General features: G+C 39.9%; 1 protein-coding gene across 2 annotated transcripts in view; it reads right to left on the bottom strand.

Annotated features, from left to right (window-relative positions):
* The window catches only part of magi3b (membrane associated guanylate kinase, WW and PDZ domain containing 3b), a 147363-nt gene extending 130990 nt beyond the window's left edge, over positions 1-16373 (bottom strand). Inside the window, exon 1 of one of the 2 annotated variants that reach the window (XM_075461648.1) lies at positions 15381-16373. In XM_075461648.1, coding sequence (XP_075317763.1) covers positions 15381-15687 — 307 coding nt within the window. In that variant the 5' untranslated portion in view covers positions 15688-16373. The remainder of the gene's footprint in view (positions 1-15380) is intronic. The other variant, XM_075461647.1, reaches the window with a different exon arrangement.
* Positions 16374-17534: the final 1161 nt, after the last annotated feature.

Below are 17534 nucleotides of genomic sequence, written 5' to 3'. Positions count from 1 at the left end.
ATGAGTCATAGGAGAGATCATGATGCCACACTGCATCATCTGGCCCGAAGCACTAAAGCACAACCCCAAACGTAACAAGAAGAGAAAACAATTTTTGGTTTAGCCCATACCATGGACTCACAAAGTTTGGCTTTCTCAAGAAAAATGCAGATATATGTAGAGACCTGATGTTTCCAAACAGATCCTTTACAAAAGAAAAAAAAACAACCTGAGAAAAATAAGGTACAAACTCCTTTTCACAGATCTGTTTTCAGTAACTTGTCTGTCTATTAGCAGAATTACACAAAGACTAGTTGACCAATTTCCACTAATAGCTGATGAGGAGGTGGAGGTTGGGAAAAGTTTGATTCCATTCAATTTTGATGTGTGAAATGAAAAGCTGCAGGGCCACCACTCGAGTTCAATTGGATCAATTTTTAACCATGAACCTCATTTTCACTTCAGAGATGTTGCTGGATTATTTGATCAAGCAGAGCTTCAAAGTGCTCAATTTCTATCCCGACAGCACAGTTAAACAGGAGCCCACACTGTCACCTCACAGCATGAAGATTCCTACCTCAAACTTCGACTGGAACTTTTCTATGTGTGGTGTGCAGCTGTGCATAGGTTGCATTACATTCCAAAAGACATGAGTTTGAGTGTTCATAGTTGTCTGTATCTGTCCTGTGTTGGACTACTGATCTGTCCAGGGTGCACTTTGCTTGCACCCTGCTGAACAAGGTAAAGTGGATATAGAGAAAGTTAAATGGATTTTAAATCATTTTCACTGAAACTGGCACATATAACCTTCAGACCACACCTCGTTAAAGGAATTTAGACTTTTGCATTTGAAAAGCTTTTGTCAGTCATTGCCAACCAAAGTTGCCAAACAGGAAGTGAGGTCATATCTCAAGCGTGTTTTCATGTGTTTTGGACTCATGGTCCAATTTTATTTGCGAAATACATCGTTTCAGGTTTTCTTTGAAATTCCTCTTATTTTCCAGAATGCACAAATGACTTTGCTGCACAAAGTGGCATTGTAATTAGCAAAGGGGCATTTTGTCAAATCACCTAGAGTTTCTGTCGTGAGCAGATAATTGTTGTGCCTGGTCATGAATCCTGAAATCCGGAGATGCCTAATCTTGTCATCAAAATAACAGATGCAACCTCCTGATGGGTTTCAAATGTTTTTCACAGGCCACATTTTTTTGCCATCTTTTCCCGATGGCCTTCAAGTCAGTCAACACAAATGTTATCAGATTGATTTTCAATCTCTGAAACTATTTCATCAGTTACAGCCATACACATTATGAGCAAACCCACCAAGCAGGAATATATGCCCCCCCCCCCTTCTCCCAGGGCTTTTCCTCTTGTTCAAAAGAAAAAGTGTGCACTATCCACTGTGTAAGAGGTTTGTGTTCTTCAAAAGGCCCATTAAGTTTCACAATACAAATTTACTAAGTTTTTTTTTTTTTTTATGCTGGTAAATACATTAAGACTTGGACAATCTGTGAATGTATTCATGACTAGATTCTCGTACAGGTCAAATTATCAGTAGAATCTGTACTTTAAGGAATTAAAAAAAAACTGGTGGTTGGTTGGCTGGTTTAAAATTCAGTACACATCATAAACATACAAGCAGCAGTTGTGTAACCCAACTCCTCCCTAAATGTCTTTGTCTCCCAACAGGCCTCAACTTGTATAAATGGCAAAGGTATGACAAAGAGAAAGAAAGCAGAGAGTGTCTGGGCAACTGTGTCAAAATTTAAGAGGTAAAACCACAATCTATGATGCATCACTGGCGTTCTGAATGAAATAGGTGACAAAGTCCAAAGTGCAAAAGAGCAAAGAACAGCAAAACCTTTCACAACAAAAGAGAAAGTTTTATTGTTAAATCTTATTGGCCACTGCGCTACCCAGAGAGGATAAAAGCGAATCCACAACACCTCCTTGTTTGAGCACACTGATGAGTTTTAATATAGATCCTGGCGATGCTGACTTCTCTGCCCTGAGATGGAAGTCACATATGCAACTGAAAGTTTATATTTAGTGCAAAAGCAGCTGCATAATCTCAAGGGTGTTTGAAGCATGGATGGATCAAAGAAGTTGTATTCCAGTGGGAGTAAAAAATCTTCATAGCCCTCACATATTACAAGGGTGTGAAAAAAGGTTTTTAATAGCCGTCTCTTTTAATGCACATCTTGCTTTTGGCAGGGTTTTATCTCAGAAACTAGCTTTTATGTTGCTTTCTTCTAACCTGAATGTGAGAACAAAAATATTGTGACATTTTTTTAATCCACAAAATTTTAAAAAAATGATTTAACTGATGATGGCAGTTAGTTTTTATCAGCTAATAAACTCTGGATGTCAGACATTGTTTATCTTGTGCTTTGAGATACAATTTTCACACTTTGTAAATATTTGACTCATTGCTGTACGTTGCAAGCTAAAGCTGGTCCGCTTCTCTGGACATTGCGTAGGCTGAGCCACTGCTGTGTTGTTTTTTATATAAACCACTTTGCAGCTTCCTACATATTTTTTTTTTACATTTATCAGAAATATGGGGACTCGGGACCCAATGTTGCTGGAAGTCTTTAAAGCTTTACCACAATAAAAAAAAATAAAGCATGAATCTTCCTCAATAGAAATGTTTATGATTAACTCATCCAATGAAGAACTGATTGCTGTACTTTAATTGTAGCTAAAAGTTTCTATCAATATGCTGTGTTTTTCTTTTATATTGCTAACATGTGCTGTATAGCCATTTATGCTACCTGTATGACACTCAGTGCCGCTGCTATAATTTCAAATCAATTAAAGAAACATAAAGAAGCATTCTCTGAGTCACCACCACAATATGACCTCTGACTTCATCTCAGCAGTTGTTTTTCAAATTAAGATAAGAAACAAGAGTTCTGCATAAGAAAACGCGTGATTAAATTGCAGAATGAGTACTTTATACATTTAAAAAATGAATCGCCGTTTAACTCTGCATTTTAAAAGGACTGCAGGGAATTTACCGAAACCCTAAAAACTACCACCAAAGAGAAAATATCACATGGGAGATTGAAATGCTTGAAATTCTTCAGCTAAAAAGGTTCCACTGTGACCCCAAAAACACATCAACAATCATAGAAGAAATCAGTTTGGATCTTTACACTGACAAGACTCAATAAGTGTGAAAACATAAAAAAAAAAAAAAACACATGCCGAGCAACAAAAGCAAACAATAATAAGATAACTAGAAGCTGTAAAAGATTAAACATGAGCAAACAGCAATTACAGTTCACAAAATTTGCAAGATAGCAATTTAACAGCCAACTACCAATGTCCTCAATAGAAAACTGATCCTCAAGCACAAGCAACACTGACTCAAAGTCAAGCCATAAGCTCACATTATGGATAACATCAGGAGCAACACATATTTCTATTTTGATTCGATGTGTAAAAGTAATCCACTGTGTATCCCTGCTCACAAAAGAATGAAGCTGCTGGGAATAAAATCTGTTGTTCTAAGCTGCAAACAGCGTGACAGGAGACTTGTGCTTCTACCTTCAAAAGCCAATATGAGGCCTATACCTAATATGCTGGTCAAAATGATGTTGTTGGTAGAGAACAAGATTGCTCATGAAAGTGTGCATGAGGACAACGGTGGTAGTAAGAACAGCATTGTGCATAGAGGGTAGAGCACTGTTCATAAATAACTTCTATGTATTTGCTTTACATTTATATATAAAAAAAGGAATTATTATGAAAAAAGAGAGTGCTGTCTCACATTAAGCATTTTATGAAAGTCGTTGCCATGCAACTCTGACAAAGACCTCTTCCAGCACCAGCTGCCAGCACTCATCTCTGCTTGGTGCTCTTATAAAGTGCCATGAAGTCACATTTTTGACGGGAGGTGGCTAGAGAGTCATAGAGTCATGTTTTTCATCATGAAAAACATGACTGACTGGATGTTAATCAGCACACACCACTCTATGTCTTGGTTTTGTTTAATTATTCCACAATGAAACATGCAACATGAAGAGCAATCTAATAGAAATATTTTGTTCTTCCTAAATCATGAGTGATGTGATTTTATAAACCATTTCAGGAAAATCCCAGGACTGCCAAACCTGAGAGAGTGTAAATTGTAAGAAATGTCAAGCCTGAAGAGTCGAGAGAAAGTTTAACGCTCAAAACCGCAACACTATACTTACCCTGATGATACCATTACAATATAATGCAGTGGAAGGCTATCAAAAGCTTTCCTCTTCCTCAACATCAAAACTGTATATTACACAACAGAGATAACCACAGCTGTTAAAAACCATCGTCCATCTGTCCCCTCCCTGATGCCTGCCCTTCATCAGTCAGGAAGGCAGCATGAAGCCCTCTGTAATCAGATTAGGCAGTGACAGGGTAACTAGGTTTCTGCATCCGCCCATCATCCCATCCTACTGTTAGCAACATCTGCGTCATGTGGAGGACCATGTGCATGCTGCGAAAGAGAGAGATTAATGTGCCACTGCATGTGTGTGTGTGTGTGAGTGAGTAAGTGTGTGTACACAAAAAAATTACAGCTATCCATTTACAGTGCATTAACAGGTCCTGTGTTGACAGGTCCTGCATTGTCTCTGTTGAAGAAGTGCAATAACACCGCATCCATCAGTGCAGTCTAACACAGAGACGCACTTCAGTTATTTCTTGCCCTTGCAGGTTTAATCCAGGTAGCCATTATTAGGCTGCCATTTCACTTTGATTAGGTAAGACCGATGTAACTTATGGACAAGATTACAAGTAATCAGAAAAATGTATACTCTACTTCATGATGACTGAAAGTGTTTCTTTCTTGTTTTGTTTTTTTCCACACCAGTTAGGTACCAAGTGGATACTTCTGTGGCCCAAATGAATATGAAGAGGCACATGAGTGACAAAAACTGAAGGCTTGTACTAAACTGCAGTGAGAAAGCAAGCGGGGAGGATGGCCAACATAAGGCCTGCACAAGGTAAACAAAAAATAAAAATAACAATAATAATAATGATTTGATTGCCACTGCAGTTTTATGATATCATCAGTGATGTATTTTCCAATTCATCATAACATACAGAGGCAAAAATATGTCATTTGTCATGACAAACAAATGTGAAAAGAGTGTTGATGAAAAGAGGCTGTAGTCTCTAAGCTGTGTTATCACAAAGACCAACTTAAATAAGACAAGGTAGAAAATATTATGTTTATTCACTGAAAATTTGGAGAAAATATCACATTCATCATCCCGCCTGAACCAAAGAAAAAGTGAAGCTTGATGTCATTCGTCACTTTATCATTACCGAATCACAATCTAGAAGGTCTTGTCCATCCCCAGTCTTTGGGCACAGTATGTTATAGAGAAAACAACGCAAAGTCAAAGTTGAAGAAAATGCACTTAGATCGTCTCCCACTGAACAGAGAGCCACGGGGTAGGGTACGTACTGACAATTAGGTAGAAGGAGATAACCTTAGGACACAAAATGCCTCATGCTGTGAATTCTCAAGGAGCCGAAATGCATGCTGCTTGTCTGGTAAAGGGTTCTACAGCCGCTCAGATCCTGCCTGCCACAGCCTAGCCTGATCCATCCTGCTTCAACCCTAATGTCTCATTGGCATTCAGTCCCGCGCCTGCAGCAAGCGGCGAATGGAAAGCTTGGCAGTAGCTCACCGTTATTAAGATTCTACAAAGCCAGCCGTTCCCCTGCCGCCACAAGCACAGAGCGAATCACACAGCCAAGGAATATTAAAAGAGCTGGAGAAGGGATGAGCGTAACAGCTGGGCCAGTCAGTTACACAGCTAAGAAACAGTGACAGGAAATGGATAATGTATAAAATTTTAAAACTACGTCATTCAGGGCAAAAAACGGTATCACTGCTTGATCTGTAGAATCAGCTAAATCATATCCACCAAGTGGCTAAATCAACAGTCATTTGCAGTCACTCTGTTCAACCCACCCTCTGTCATCTGTAAAAGTATACCGTGACCACTTCATGATCAACCATATTACTGTGAAGCCTCCCATCCAGAGACACGGAAATAGCACACTACAGGCCTATCTCGACTGCCTTTTAAAACTCCGGGACCAGCAACCCCCCCCCCAGAATCCAAAGCTTCTTGCTAATCACCCTTTGAAAGAGCAGAGTAATTCAGATGTCAAGGCCCATTACCTGTGAGCTGTGTAAAGGTGACTTGTGTCCCTTCCTTGCAATGATAAACGCTAGTTGGAGGATAATGCACATCTGGATAATCGGATGGTGGGAAGTGACAAGCGTGCCATCACTGAAAGGAAGGTGTAGGGATTATTACACGTTGCACTCATTGTAGAATAAAAACAACATCCCTCACGCGCTGTGTCAGTCAGCCGCCATATGCCCGCTCTGCCTCTGGTAAAATAAACAAGACTCTCAGACCGAGGAGTGATGCCTCACCAGCCATCTCCTCCAATCTGCTCGGAGATAATGACAGAGACAATTCTCATCCAACGTACAGGAATAACACATTCACACCCAGCCCCTTATGTTGTTATGCTCCCAAAATCAATTTCACATTTACAAAATGTTACTGATGCACTTGGTGAAGAGGGGCAGAGGAAAGGGATAAAAGATATGCGTTTTCAGATTCTACCTATATCACATAAAAAGAGATCTTAGAGTTCCTGGTATGATCATATTTTACAATTTATAGGTTTGTATTCCAGGAGATAAAAATGAAACGGTAAACAGTATAACATTTGTATGATATTACCATCGTCTGGGTTTGTGAGACAAATATCAAACATTTACTGAAGAAATAGATGAGCAGGAAAGGTGTAATACTTATGTAAAAAATAATGCACACAGCCACACACAGTGATGGGCAGAGAAAAGCGTTCTCCACAAAGTAGGTAGAAGGAACAGTGAGTAATGAGAGCCAATAAAATGCAGGTCAGAGCAAAAATAGCCAGTTTCAGTGCCCATTACTGTTCATCTTCTCAGCCAGCATAAAAAGCTACCCCCGACTTCAAATGTGTCACTATTAGAGCACACAACAAAAACAAAAATAAATGATTTCATAACTCCCTAATAAATACAGATTTGCAAAGCCTGGATTAGAATTGGTCATTATATTGCCATTTGCATTCCAACATGCATTAAGGATGACAACTGAATCTGTAATTGGAACAGAGGCTAAAGGCACAGAGGAAGAGAAATCCATCCCCGAAAAACCCCAGACTGATAAAATATAAAAAATATCCCTGAGGAAACTGTAAACACCCAAATGCCATTTGCATGCTTTATGGCTTAATGACCACTGCTACTGTAAGCTTCTGTGGACATTGCAATTAGAGAGAGAACTCTCTAATGTTGTAGATGCAACTTCTCATAATGGGCTTTTCCCATGAGCCATAGATTTGAGTTGGAAAGATTATGGTGCCTGCTTGTGCTGACTCTCCATTCCCCAACTATCCCCTGTCCCATCCCATCCCCATATTCACTCACTCATTGCTGATTAAGCAGTACCAATATGAACATTGTCCACTATTCCTTCCTCCCAAGGGGTTATAGAAGCAAGGAGTTGTGGATGTGCTGAGCCATTAAAAAAAAAAAATGTTTACAATGCTTCTTTTTCCACAGTATTGTAGGATCTTCTTATTGTTCATCAAACACACCAATGCATATGTGAAAAGTCAAATATAATGGTGGATTACAGTCCACATCATTTAAAACGAGCAGATGGAGCAGTATGAAAGGCATTTATACAAGCTTTTAATAGTTTCTTGTTTTCAGAAGAATGCACTACCATTATAGGAAGATCCTACACAATACTGCTTGTCTACAAAAAAGAAAAAAGCAGCCAAAGTAATTGTGCAGCTATAGTAATTTCAGATAGATTTTGCCAGCCATTCAACCTCCACTTCCCTCAGTCCAAGCCTAAGCAGAGATTTCTACACATACATTCACATCCACAAGGCAATCACCATGAATCGCTCTTCATCATCGAACTCAAAACACACAGTTCCAACTTCAAGTAATTTCATCAAGCACAGTGTTTACATTGACATTGTTGCAGGTGCGTGTGGAGTATGTGACAAGAGAAGTGCCAATTTGATTAAAGTGGGAATAATGAAAGAGGGCTGGGGGACTAGGAGTCATGCTGGGCTTTTTCACTCTAGCCTCCCGCCTTTCTCCAATTCCCCCAGCAATCATTCACATACACATGTACATGCATGTCAATAGAGTATCCGGCTCCAAAATAATAATTGAGGACTTGGAGTAGGGGTGGGAGTAACTTTACGCATGTTTGTTTTGTGGGGCTATTTAAGCACCTGCCCACCCTCCGACATCAAGAGTGGGCTCTCCACTAAGCGGCTATGGGATGTTGCCTACATTGCTTTGCAGTGACATTATGGGGAAATTGGTGAAATACTATACACTAATTCTGAGTCTGTATGTCTCACAATGCCAAAAACAAATGTGCTAGTTATTAGGTGTAGTACTTAATGTAGCAAAACTTCTAATGTGCCTGAAACTACTAAACAATACAGACCACCATGCAGCACACAGAGAAAGAGTTCAATAACTTTTTTAATCTACAATAATCTCATATCATTTGTTTATTTCAAGTTTCACGATCACTTGGAAACTGCCTGAATTTAAACTGTGCAGTTTTTCTTTTAGCAGTATGAAAAGTCATAAAAAGGAACAAAAAATAGAATTTTCCATTAAGTTGAGATGGGTTTTTTTCCAGTGTAGTTCAAAACATTCAAGTTATATAAGTTTTTGGTCATATGCTTTGGTGGGGACTTTAACCTTGCTGCAAACTAACATTTAGTAAATTATAGTTTTACTTGAATCATAAAAAATAAAATAAAAAACCTGAGATTACCAAAGGTTGAGACGAATTTTTGGGGTTAAGAATTTACTTTTGGGTAAAAGTTTGAGCTTAAGTTAGGCACTTGGTTGTTGAGGTTTAACTTAGAGTAAGGGGGGTAAAGAATGTAGTGACTCTCCACTGGAATATGGAAGCAAATGTATGTGTGTGTATGTGTGTGTGCGTGTATGTGTGTGTGTGTGTGTGTGTGTGTGTGTGTGTGCATGTGTGTGTGTGAGCGTGTGTGTGTGTGTGTGTGAGAGAGAGAGTGTGTGAGTCTGTGTGTGGTAAGACAGCAGCACATCACCACAAACCTGACAGCTGCCTCAGGCACATTCTGAAGATGCTTGATGAAAGTCACGAAGGACAAACAAGCTGTACATCAACAAATGATTTTTAGGATGATGCAGTGAAAACCAAACAGACACAAAAAGGATGAAGCAGTAAACCAGAAATTAATTAAAAACAAAATAAATAAGAAGCATGTTGTCGTTCCAATTAGACCTTATATAGAATATTCACCATTAGAAGGCAATAGTATTGGCCTATCTGAGTGAGAATTATATCTGCAAGAAGTATTCATTGTGCTTGAAGATTTTTTTTTGCTTTATTTAAAGTTAATATACATTCCTATTTTTAATCATATAATTTTGTCCATGCAGCCTTACATTTTGCCACACAGTCAACATATAATGCTTTTTCGAATTTGCAACATTTACATGATTTTAACAGAATACTGAAATCCTCCTCATTGTAATGTATATTTCTGATTCAAAGGCAGTGTGAGGACAGCAATGGAGATTAGTGAAACATCATTAAGATGACATTAATATTGTAAACATCCCATTGTCATGCACAAATAGTGTGGAAACTGCCTTGCATTTACTGCTCAACAATCTTGCCCAATTGTTCCTGTGCTGACTGATGAGCGTGATGTCATGTCAGCAGCCCAGTGGTATTAACAAAACAGGATGGCTGGTGATGGTGTTTACTGCTGCGTTTCTCATCTCACACACCGGCAGGGGTTAAGTATTACCACTGTCACACCATCAGCACCTGCCAGGACTGAGCTTTATGGCAATTTTCTCAACCTCTTTGGTCTTACATACCCGTAAACCTCCGTTAAATCAGCTCAAGTACCTCTTCAACAAAACCACCCGCCACTTTCCAAATATGGGGTTGTTTATTCAAAACCAATTTAAAACTGGATTTATCCATCAAATTTTTTTTTTCCATAATACATCAAATTGTATTTGCCAGCTGTGACCTCTGTGACGGGAGCTCCAACACTACAGTTAAAACTGAGATGCACAGGCATGGGATTTTGAACAGATATTTGTGATGTCCTGGGGATGACTTCTGCAGATCTCGGCAGTCCCCTGACTCAAAGTATGTCAATATCTACATAGTGGCAGGGCTCAAACAAGTGCTGGAAAAGAAAATCAATTTTGCCTTCAGGAAGCAACGTAACGACTTCCTTTAGTTTTTAAACTAATTTATTTTCTTTACTCACTTGCTAACGAGTGGAAGAGTCTGTCGGTACATTATTACGGATTGCAGTGCAAAGGTTGTTGTCACAATAGCAAACTGTGTTGCTAATTTCTCTGTTAATTTTCATCCAGATGTTTTAATGGTTTATATTGCCACAGAAACATTTCCCCCCTTTCTTGCAGAGCAGAAAATCCACTTATACATTCGATCAGGAACTATTGATTTAAAATGATGATCAGTTCTGAACAAATCAATGCCAATGAACAGCATCCACAATTGAAGATTGCATAACAAATACGGATGTTCTACGACTGGGGACCTAGAGATCGAGTTTTTCTATCAGCTATAATCTCTGCAAACAAGAAACTAATGTCTTTCAAGGTAGCAAACTGTTATTGTGCAGGATGAATATCAGGTCCTCTTGAATTTACTAATCTTCCAGAAGAGATATCACATGTGCTCGTTGTCAAGGTTATGTTGCTGTCATGTGGAGCTGCAGTTCTGGGAGGAAAGTTTGGCTTTTATTTCCACACCATATTATCTATTATAAAAGTAAAGGCAGATATACCTTTCACTGTGATAGATATTCTAGATGAAAAGTTTCCAATCAATGTTTCCTCACAGTTAAATTAACTGAAAACAGGGAAACCTAGAAGGCTGGAAATACATACTAAGAAGTCCAAAACATTGCAGCCTGCTTCAAAAACGACTAACACAGTAAAAACATTTGCATTTGATGGGGTGAAACATGCAAAAATAATCGAATGGTCAGAAAAGCTAGGATTTCAGTACATTCAAAAGCTGTTTACTGGCTGATGCAATATTCTGAAAGTGTCTGCTTTACCAAGTTAATGTTCCGAGTCATCTACATTTTAAATTATGATTCATTTTTATTTACACAAATCTTCAGTGAGATTTTGTTTTCTAGTCAGTTGAGATAAAAGGGATAGTTCCTTTTTTTGTTGTTGTTGTTTTTTAAGTGGGTTTGTGTGACGTACTTGCGGGTAGTTAGTACCTTGCCAACAGTAGGCTGTGACCTATTTGGAGAAGCTATCTGGGAGCCAAGCTAACAGCTACTGAGAGCAGGGACGAAAGAAGAACGAATTTTCACCATCTAAAACAACCCAAACCTCAAAGATTTTTGTAGAATTTTTCACATGTCATTTCTGCATTAGACCATTGTTTACTTTGTCACCATTTTCTCAACTGAACAGCATCCGTGTTGTTCTGCATTACTGCTTAGGCTATGGCTGCCAACCTTATCCTGCCACTAATCAGTTGAGTCAACCAGCAGACTTGTTTGATATCTTCCTCCTGAGCTTTATTTCTGCTAAGATTTACAAGTCGGTATGTGATTGTGCTTTTCCAGGTCACCAAGTAGTTCGTAAGTTAGCTTGACTCCCCCATGAGCACTCCTCCCGAAACAGAGAGCGCACTGATCGCAGCCTACTGCAGAAATGGTACTAACTACTCATTAGTACCTCACACAACCCCACTTCAAAAAAAACTAAACTAGCTCTTTAGGATTAGTTCATTAAATTCACAACCAGCAGCTGTAATATCAAAATCGGTTTAAAAGTAGAGAACCAAACAGCCGATATTACAACAGCAGATCAGCAGGATCTCTGATCAAGCATAAGCAGGTAAAAGTGAATCTGAACACACACATCATCACTTCAAAAAGCTCACTCAGATTTAAATTGCTGTCTTTTGAGTTGCGGGCCAGAAGAGCATAGTACACCATAAGATGGCTGTACCGATTCACACAGTTCACCGTCAGAAACATCTGAGGCGAGAACAGACGTCTCTCATCATTTGACCAGGCTCCCTAAGCCTCTGTTTTCCCACTCTTACTCTAAAATCTTCCCTTTTTCTTTTAACAGCCAACTACAAATCTCTTCACAGAGACAAAGCATCGCCTGTCAAGAGCATGATTCCAGTGATGGGCACGTTGTGATATAAGAGATACATTAATGTCATTATCCCACACTCTACTGCAGTTATATACAGGGGCTTAGAGGCTCATGTCACTTTGTATTCTTTCTTACTGATTAACAGTTCATGTAAAAAATAGTGTGCTGTGTGAGCAGAAGCAGGTAAATTAAACTGTGACCAAGAGTAGGGAACAAACTATTCAAAGGTAAGTAACAGAATGAATGCAGAGTTGTTTATACTCAATTATACAATGATTTCTGAATTGAAAGACGGTTAAGAACTAAATTCAGTAGCTGACAGGAGCAGAAGAAATAAACCATTCTGCAAACTCAATATTTTGTCATTGAAAGAGTAACTTTTTCACAAATCAATGAAGGAAAAATGACTCCTCCAATCATTACGCATTCACTCACAGAAGCAGTTTAACATTTTACAAAACTACAATTTTCCTTAAAGATACAATACCTGCAATGTGCTGACTACTATTAAGACTTTCCGTCTATATATTAAATATCATCATAAAAAACTTCAGCTGTCACAGAGAAGAAGTACAATGCATCACTTTTAACAGCTGATAGCTTGTTTACATGCGTTTTATAAATTTACAAAACTAATATTAGTATGCTGAAACAAAAAAAAAAAAGAAGGCTTGTTGCAACAGCTCCATGGTGCACCGCAATGTGAAATTATTCATTTGCTGTCAGAGCCATCATGCTTCAACATAAATGGCTCCAGGTTGTACGCGTGTTTTGATTGCACAGTGATTGCAGCTGCAAACATATACAAGGCATAGGAGAAAATAAACGTGCAACGGAAACAGAATTTTGGGATGCCATTCATGAAGCTTTTCATCACGCATCTATTCCAATGCTTAGCTGGGGGAGTGGCAGAAATAGGCTCCTGTACTGAGCACAGAGCTTTTAATGGAGGCATACGCAAAGATACCAGGAAAATGGGTGCAACCACAGCATGATTAATGGCCAAGTCTAGGCGCAAGCTTAGTGTTAACTTCTTTGTATCAAAGTAGTAAAAAAGGTTTGCATGTGCACATGCGTGTATGTGAGAGGAGCCTCTTAGCAGCCCCTAGAGAATATATGATACACTGGAGGAAGCTATATAAAACTTATAGAACGATTTTGTGCAACTCTTTCTGCTTGCATTCCTTCTCAATCAATAACTGAGAGAGCAAACAGCCCGTGTTGAGACTTGCATCTTGCATCCCATCTCTCTATCCCCAATTCAGTCTTTGCATCCCTGCACACTCTCCATCTTCCCTAGTAGCTGTCAGTCGCAGCACCGGAAGCCCAGCAGCTCCAGAAGGTGAGGCATACAGAACACAAGAAGATATTGAGTAAGGAAAAAACATTTGGTAGAGCCAGCGACTCGTTCGTTGCTGCCGGCACCATCATGTCAAAGCAGCTCTCAGGGCCTCCTGGTAACAGTTGATCCTCTAGGCCCCCTGCCTCCAACGAAGTGGAGAAAATCCACTCGCAACTCAATTATGCAAGAGGTGTGAATAAAAAATGAAGCTACCATACAGGAATGTATACACATAATGCAGATGTGCACACATTCACAATATGTAATCGGACCATATAACAACCCCATCTGCATACTGATGCCAGGGGGCTTTGAGGGGGCTTTTTCTGTAAACTGATCTTTGAAGAGCATGTGACTGAGCAAGAGTATGGTAAGGCTGGTATGGATGACTATGAAAATAGCATATAATTAGGAATTTTGCCATCTTTGTTACCCATTACTTCCTTGTGAGCTTTAAAGAGCAAAAACAACCTTGTGTGGGAGTCCAGCCTGGAGCCAAAAGCGAGGCTGATTTTTCCCCAGCTCTCTTTCTCAGCTTCTCTCCCTCTGTTTCTTTGTGTCTCTCTCCCTGACTTGGTCTCTCATTCCTCCATGCCCTTTATTAATCATCCTTGGTTAGTGGGGCAGAGAGCATGGTGTTAGAAGCTCTGGGGATTATAGAGCCATGAAAGACACACACACACACACACATACACACACACATACGTTCGTGTGCATGCACACTAATGGGACTTGGACTCATAAATCTAAGCAAACAATTTTTCCTGTCATTTCTGGTTTGCTTATGAGAGACTCAACAAATAAATAAAATATAATAGGAGAACACACTCTAGTAAGCATGTGTACCCATGAAGCTGATCTTCAAGCATTCTGGCCTGGGCTCTTAGGACGTAGCTGTTGAAAATGGTGATGCCGATGAAACCTTTTGTTTAGACATACCAGCTCTGGCATAGAGTCAAAGCAAAGTCATCTCCCACTTGCATAAAAACACATAAAAACATCCCACCAGAACCATTCAGACCCATCACTTGAGGAGCCTCGTGCTGGGACAAACCACCGCAGTACAGCATCACCATCATCACCATCATCATCACCAATTCACCGCAGTTTTTAAACAGAGCATTGGGACGTTGAAGCTCATGTCCACGGAGAGCTAGGTTTGGAATGATGGGAGTATACGGTAATATACAGCTAACCCCTTCTGTATCTGTGGCCAGTGGGCAGCAGCCTGAATAATGGAGGGATGAAATTTGCCCTTATTCCTATGCATGTAAGTGCACTTAGCTTCAATGGCTCCAACTGGGCTACATGCCATTATTACCATTATCACTCTTCGATCTCCCAGAGAAAGTGCTGAGAAAATGAGTCAATTAGATTTTATGGGGTAGAGGGGGGTTACAGAAGAAGTCTGGGGAATCATTGAGGAAGTGAGGGTTGTAACAGTAGGTGGTCACAGCAAAACTCACTTAATTCCCCTAGTTTTGTTCTATTGATCAAATATCAGTCCACTCTAGTTGATTTATAAATGGTAAAATTTTACATGTGACAAAAGGAAGGAGTTCAAGAGGAAATCCATGTAAAATAATTCCTTGCATAATTTGAGAGTGATTTTGTTGTGCTTCTTACAGACTGACAGTAACAGGTATCCGAGCTCTCTGCTGAGCCCTGGTTAGTATTTACATGAGGGTTGTTATGTTTAGCAGAAACCACATATCAAAAGGCTCATCTAACAAACAGAGCTCAAGTGACAGCAACAACAGCAATGGGAGCGGAGAGCAGAAGACGCACCTGGTTTGACGGTCTTCAAGCGAATCGGCTCCCGAAAGTGGCGTATGACGGCCAGAGTGTCACGGTTTGTAAGTCCACTAACGGGCGTTCCGTTCACCTCCAACAGAACGTCCCCGTAGTAGGGCAGTTTGCCGACGTGACACACCAGTACGTCCAGTTTCATCTGGCCCAGGTAGGGGAACTGTCCGAGCTCTGCTCCTCCCAGGACCTCCACCACCGAGCCAAAGTCCCCCAGGTTTCCCCATGACACGACGCACTCCACCACTTTAGTGGACCAGTGTTTCTTCTTCTTCAGTGTTCTGGACATTATTATTCTCTCTTCAAATAATCGATATAAGTAATGGGAGTCGCCTCAGTTTGTAGTTAAATAACCAAAAGGTGACGCGGCCTAACAAACCCCCATAAGTTATTCTCTCGACCTGCTGGAGATTTCATCCTCTTGACATGTAGGAGGCTGATCTTCACCTGCGGATGTGATTTTAAGGTCTGTCATGCCACGGGTTTGGGCTCCGGTGTGCGCTCAGTCGTCTTGGTTGCAACAATTCCAAGCGCTTCTTGTGCGTAAAGCAAGAGAGTGGATAGCGTCGAGATGGTTAAAAATGAGACACTCGAGCTTCTACGTTCTCCATCGCTTCTCTGGAAGCATGTCCGCACTTTAATTCGACTCTGTATAAGACGTTGGATGGCAAGAAGTCAAAACCAAATGCAAACGGACAATATTTTTACTCACTCGGAGGAAGATTGTGGAGTGTCTGTCGCTGAAGCGTTATGCCTCTGCGCGAATTCCCTCATACCTGTGGGCAGGCTCAAAATAGACGGGCGGTAGCGTTCACCATTAGACTGTTTACGCAGTTGAGATCCACCCCGTAATGACTGAGCTGAGAGACATTCGCCAGCGTCTGTCTGCTACAGGTTTGAACACACCTGATACCGCCAAGAGAGACGTCGCCAAGCTCCAAAACGCCCCTTTTTACGCTCGGCAGCAGCAGTTTTCCAGACGTCCACGCTGGCTCCATCCTCTGGTGTGTCACGGTACTAAATAGAGATGGAACGCTTACACACACTCATATAGGCTATACATAAACAGTCCAACAGTCCATGTTCAGTGTAAAATGCTGTCATCTTAGTCACAGTCTAAATCAATTATGGCTATATAAATACCTACATTTTCGCTGTATCCAATGGACTTGTCTTGGGTATTAGAGGAAAGAAGCGTAAACTATGACATTATCTAAAACTACATTGACTTGTGATCCGAATATTAAGCATGCAAAGCAAATCACACCTGATTAAGACACCTCATTTGCAAAAAGAAAAAAAAAACAGTGGGATGTTCTTGTAAAGAGATTTCCGGCTGACAATATAATGTCTACACAGCGCCACCCACTGATGTAAGCACAGAACTAACGGGGCAATCCTGATGTCTTGAATTTTCTCTTGCATATCGTTAATTAATCCAAGTCATTGATTCATGGTCGATCACCCATTTGATGATGTTTGAATTAGATTAATTACATTTGGACATTTATTTAAAGCTGGGTGAATATGACAACTCTTAAGAGAAACCTTTATCTTTGTGCACTCTCTCATAAGTAACAGGGTATTTGCAAATCTTGAAAATGTTGAAGAAAAAAATGAATTAAATACACTTTAAAAACGCTTCAGGTATTGAACTGTCTATATTTTAAATAAAAAAACGTCTGAATGACTTTTTTCTTGCCTACAGTGATACCTTTTTTTAATATAATAACGAGTAAGCGTGACTCATTAGACTGAACTTATAGCTATATGCTTTGACTATTGTTTTATTAATCCATGAATCAGCACTGTGCCATGCATGGGTCCAAGTGACGTCAGCTCATCTTTCATTGTAACTGAATTGTGTTTTTTTTATGTCCAGCTGGGAATTACTAACAAAAATACGTTTATAAAACTGTGCTTCACAAATGGCTGTAGAAGTTCATCGGTTTCCTTTCATTTTTATACCTGTGAGGCAATTAGAATAGCATTAAATTGCCTCCTTTAAAAAAGCCTGGAATAGAAATAAGTAGCTGTAATACTGAGGGGAAACTGCACTTCCTCCTACATGCAAAGGATACACATTTCAGTACCTCAGAACACTGTTGTGCATGAACTCACACATTTACATGAACC

Source organism: Odontesthes bonariensis, chromosome 3, assembly GCF_027942865.1.
Source record: "Odontesthes bonariensis isolate fOdoBon6 chromosome 3, fOdoBon6.hap1, whole genome shotgun sequence".
In the NCBI taxonomy this organism is placed as follows: domain Eukaryota; kingdom Metazoa; phylum Chordata; class Actinopteri; order Atheriniformes; family Atherinopsidae; genus Odontesthes; species Odontesthes bonariensis.
Note: the sequence above shows the minus strand (reverse complement) of the source record. Positions and strands in the feature narration are given on the sequence as shown.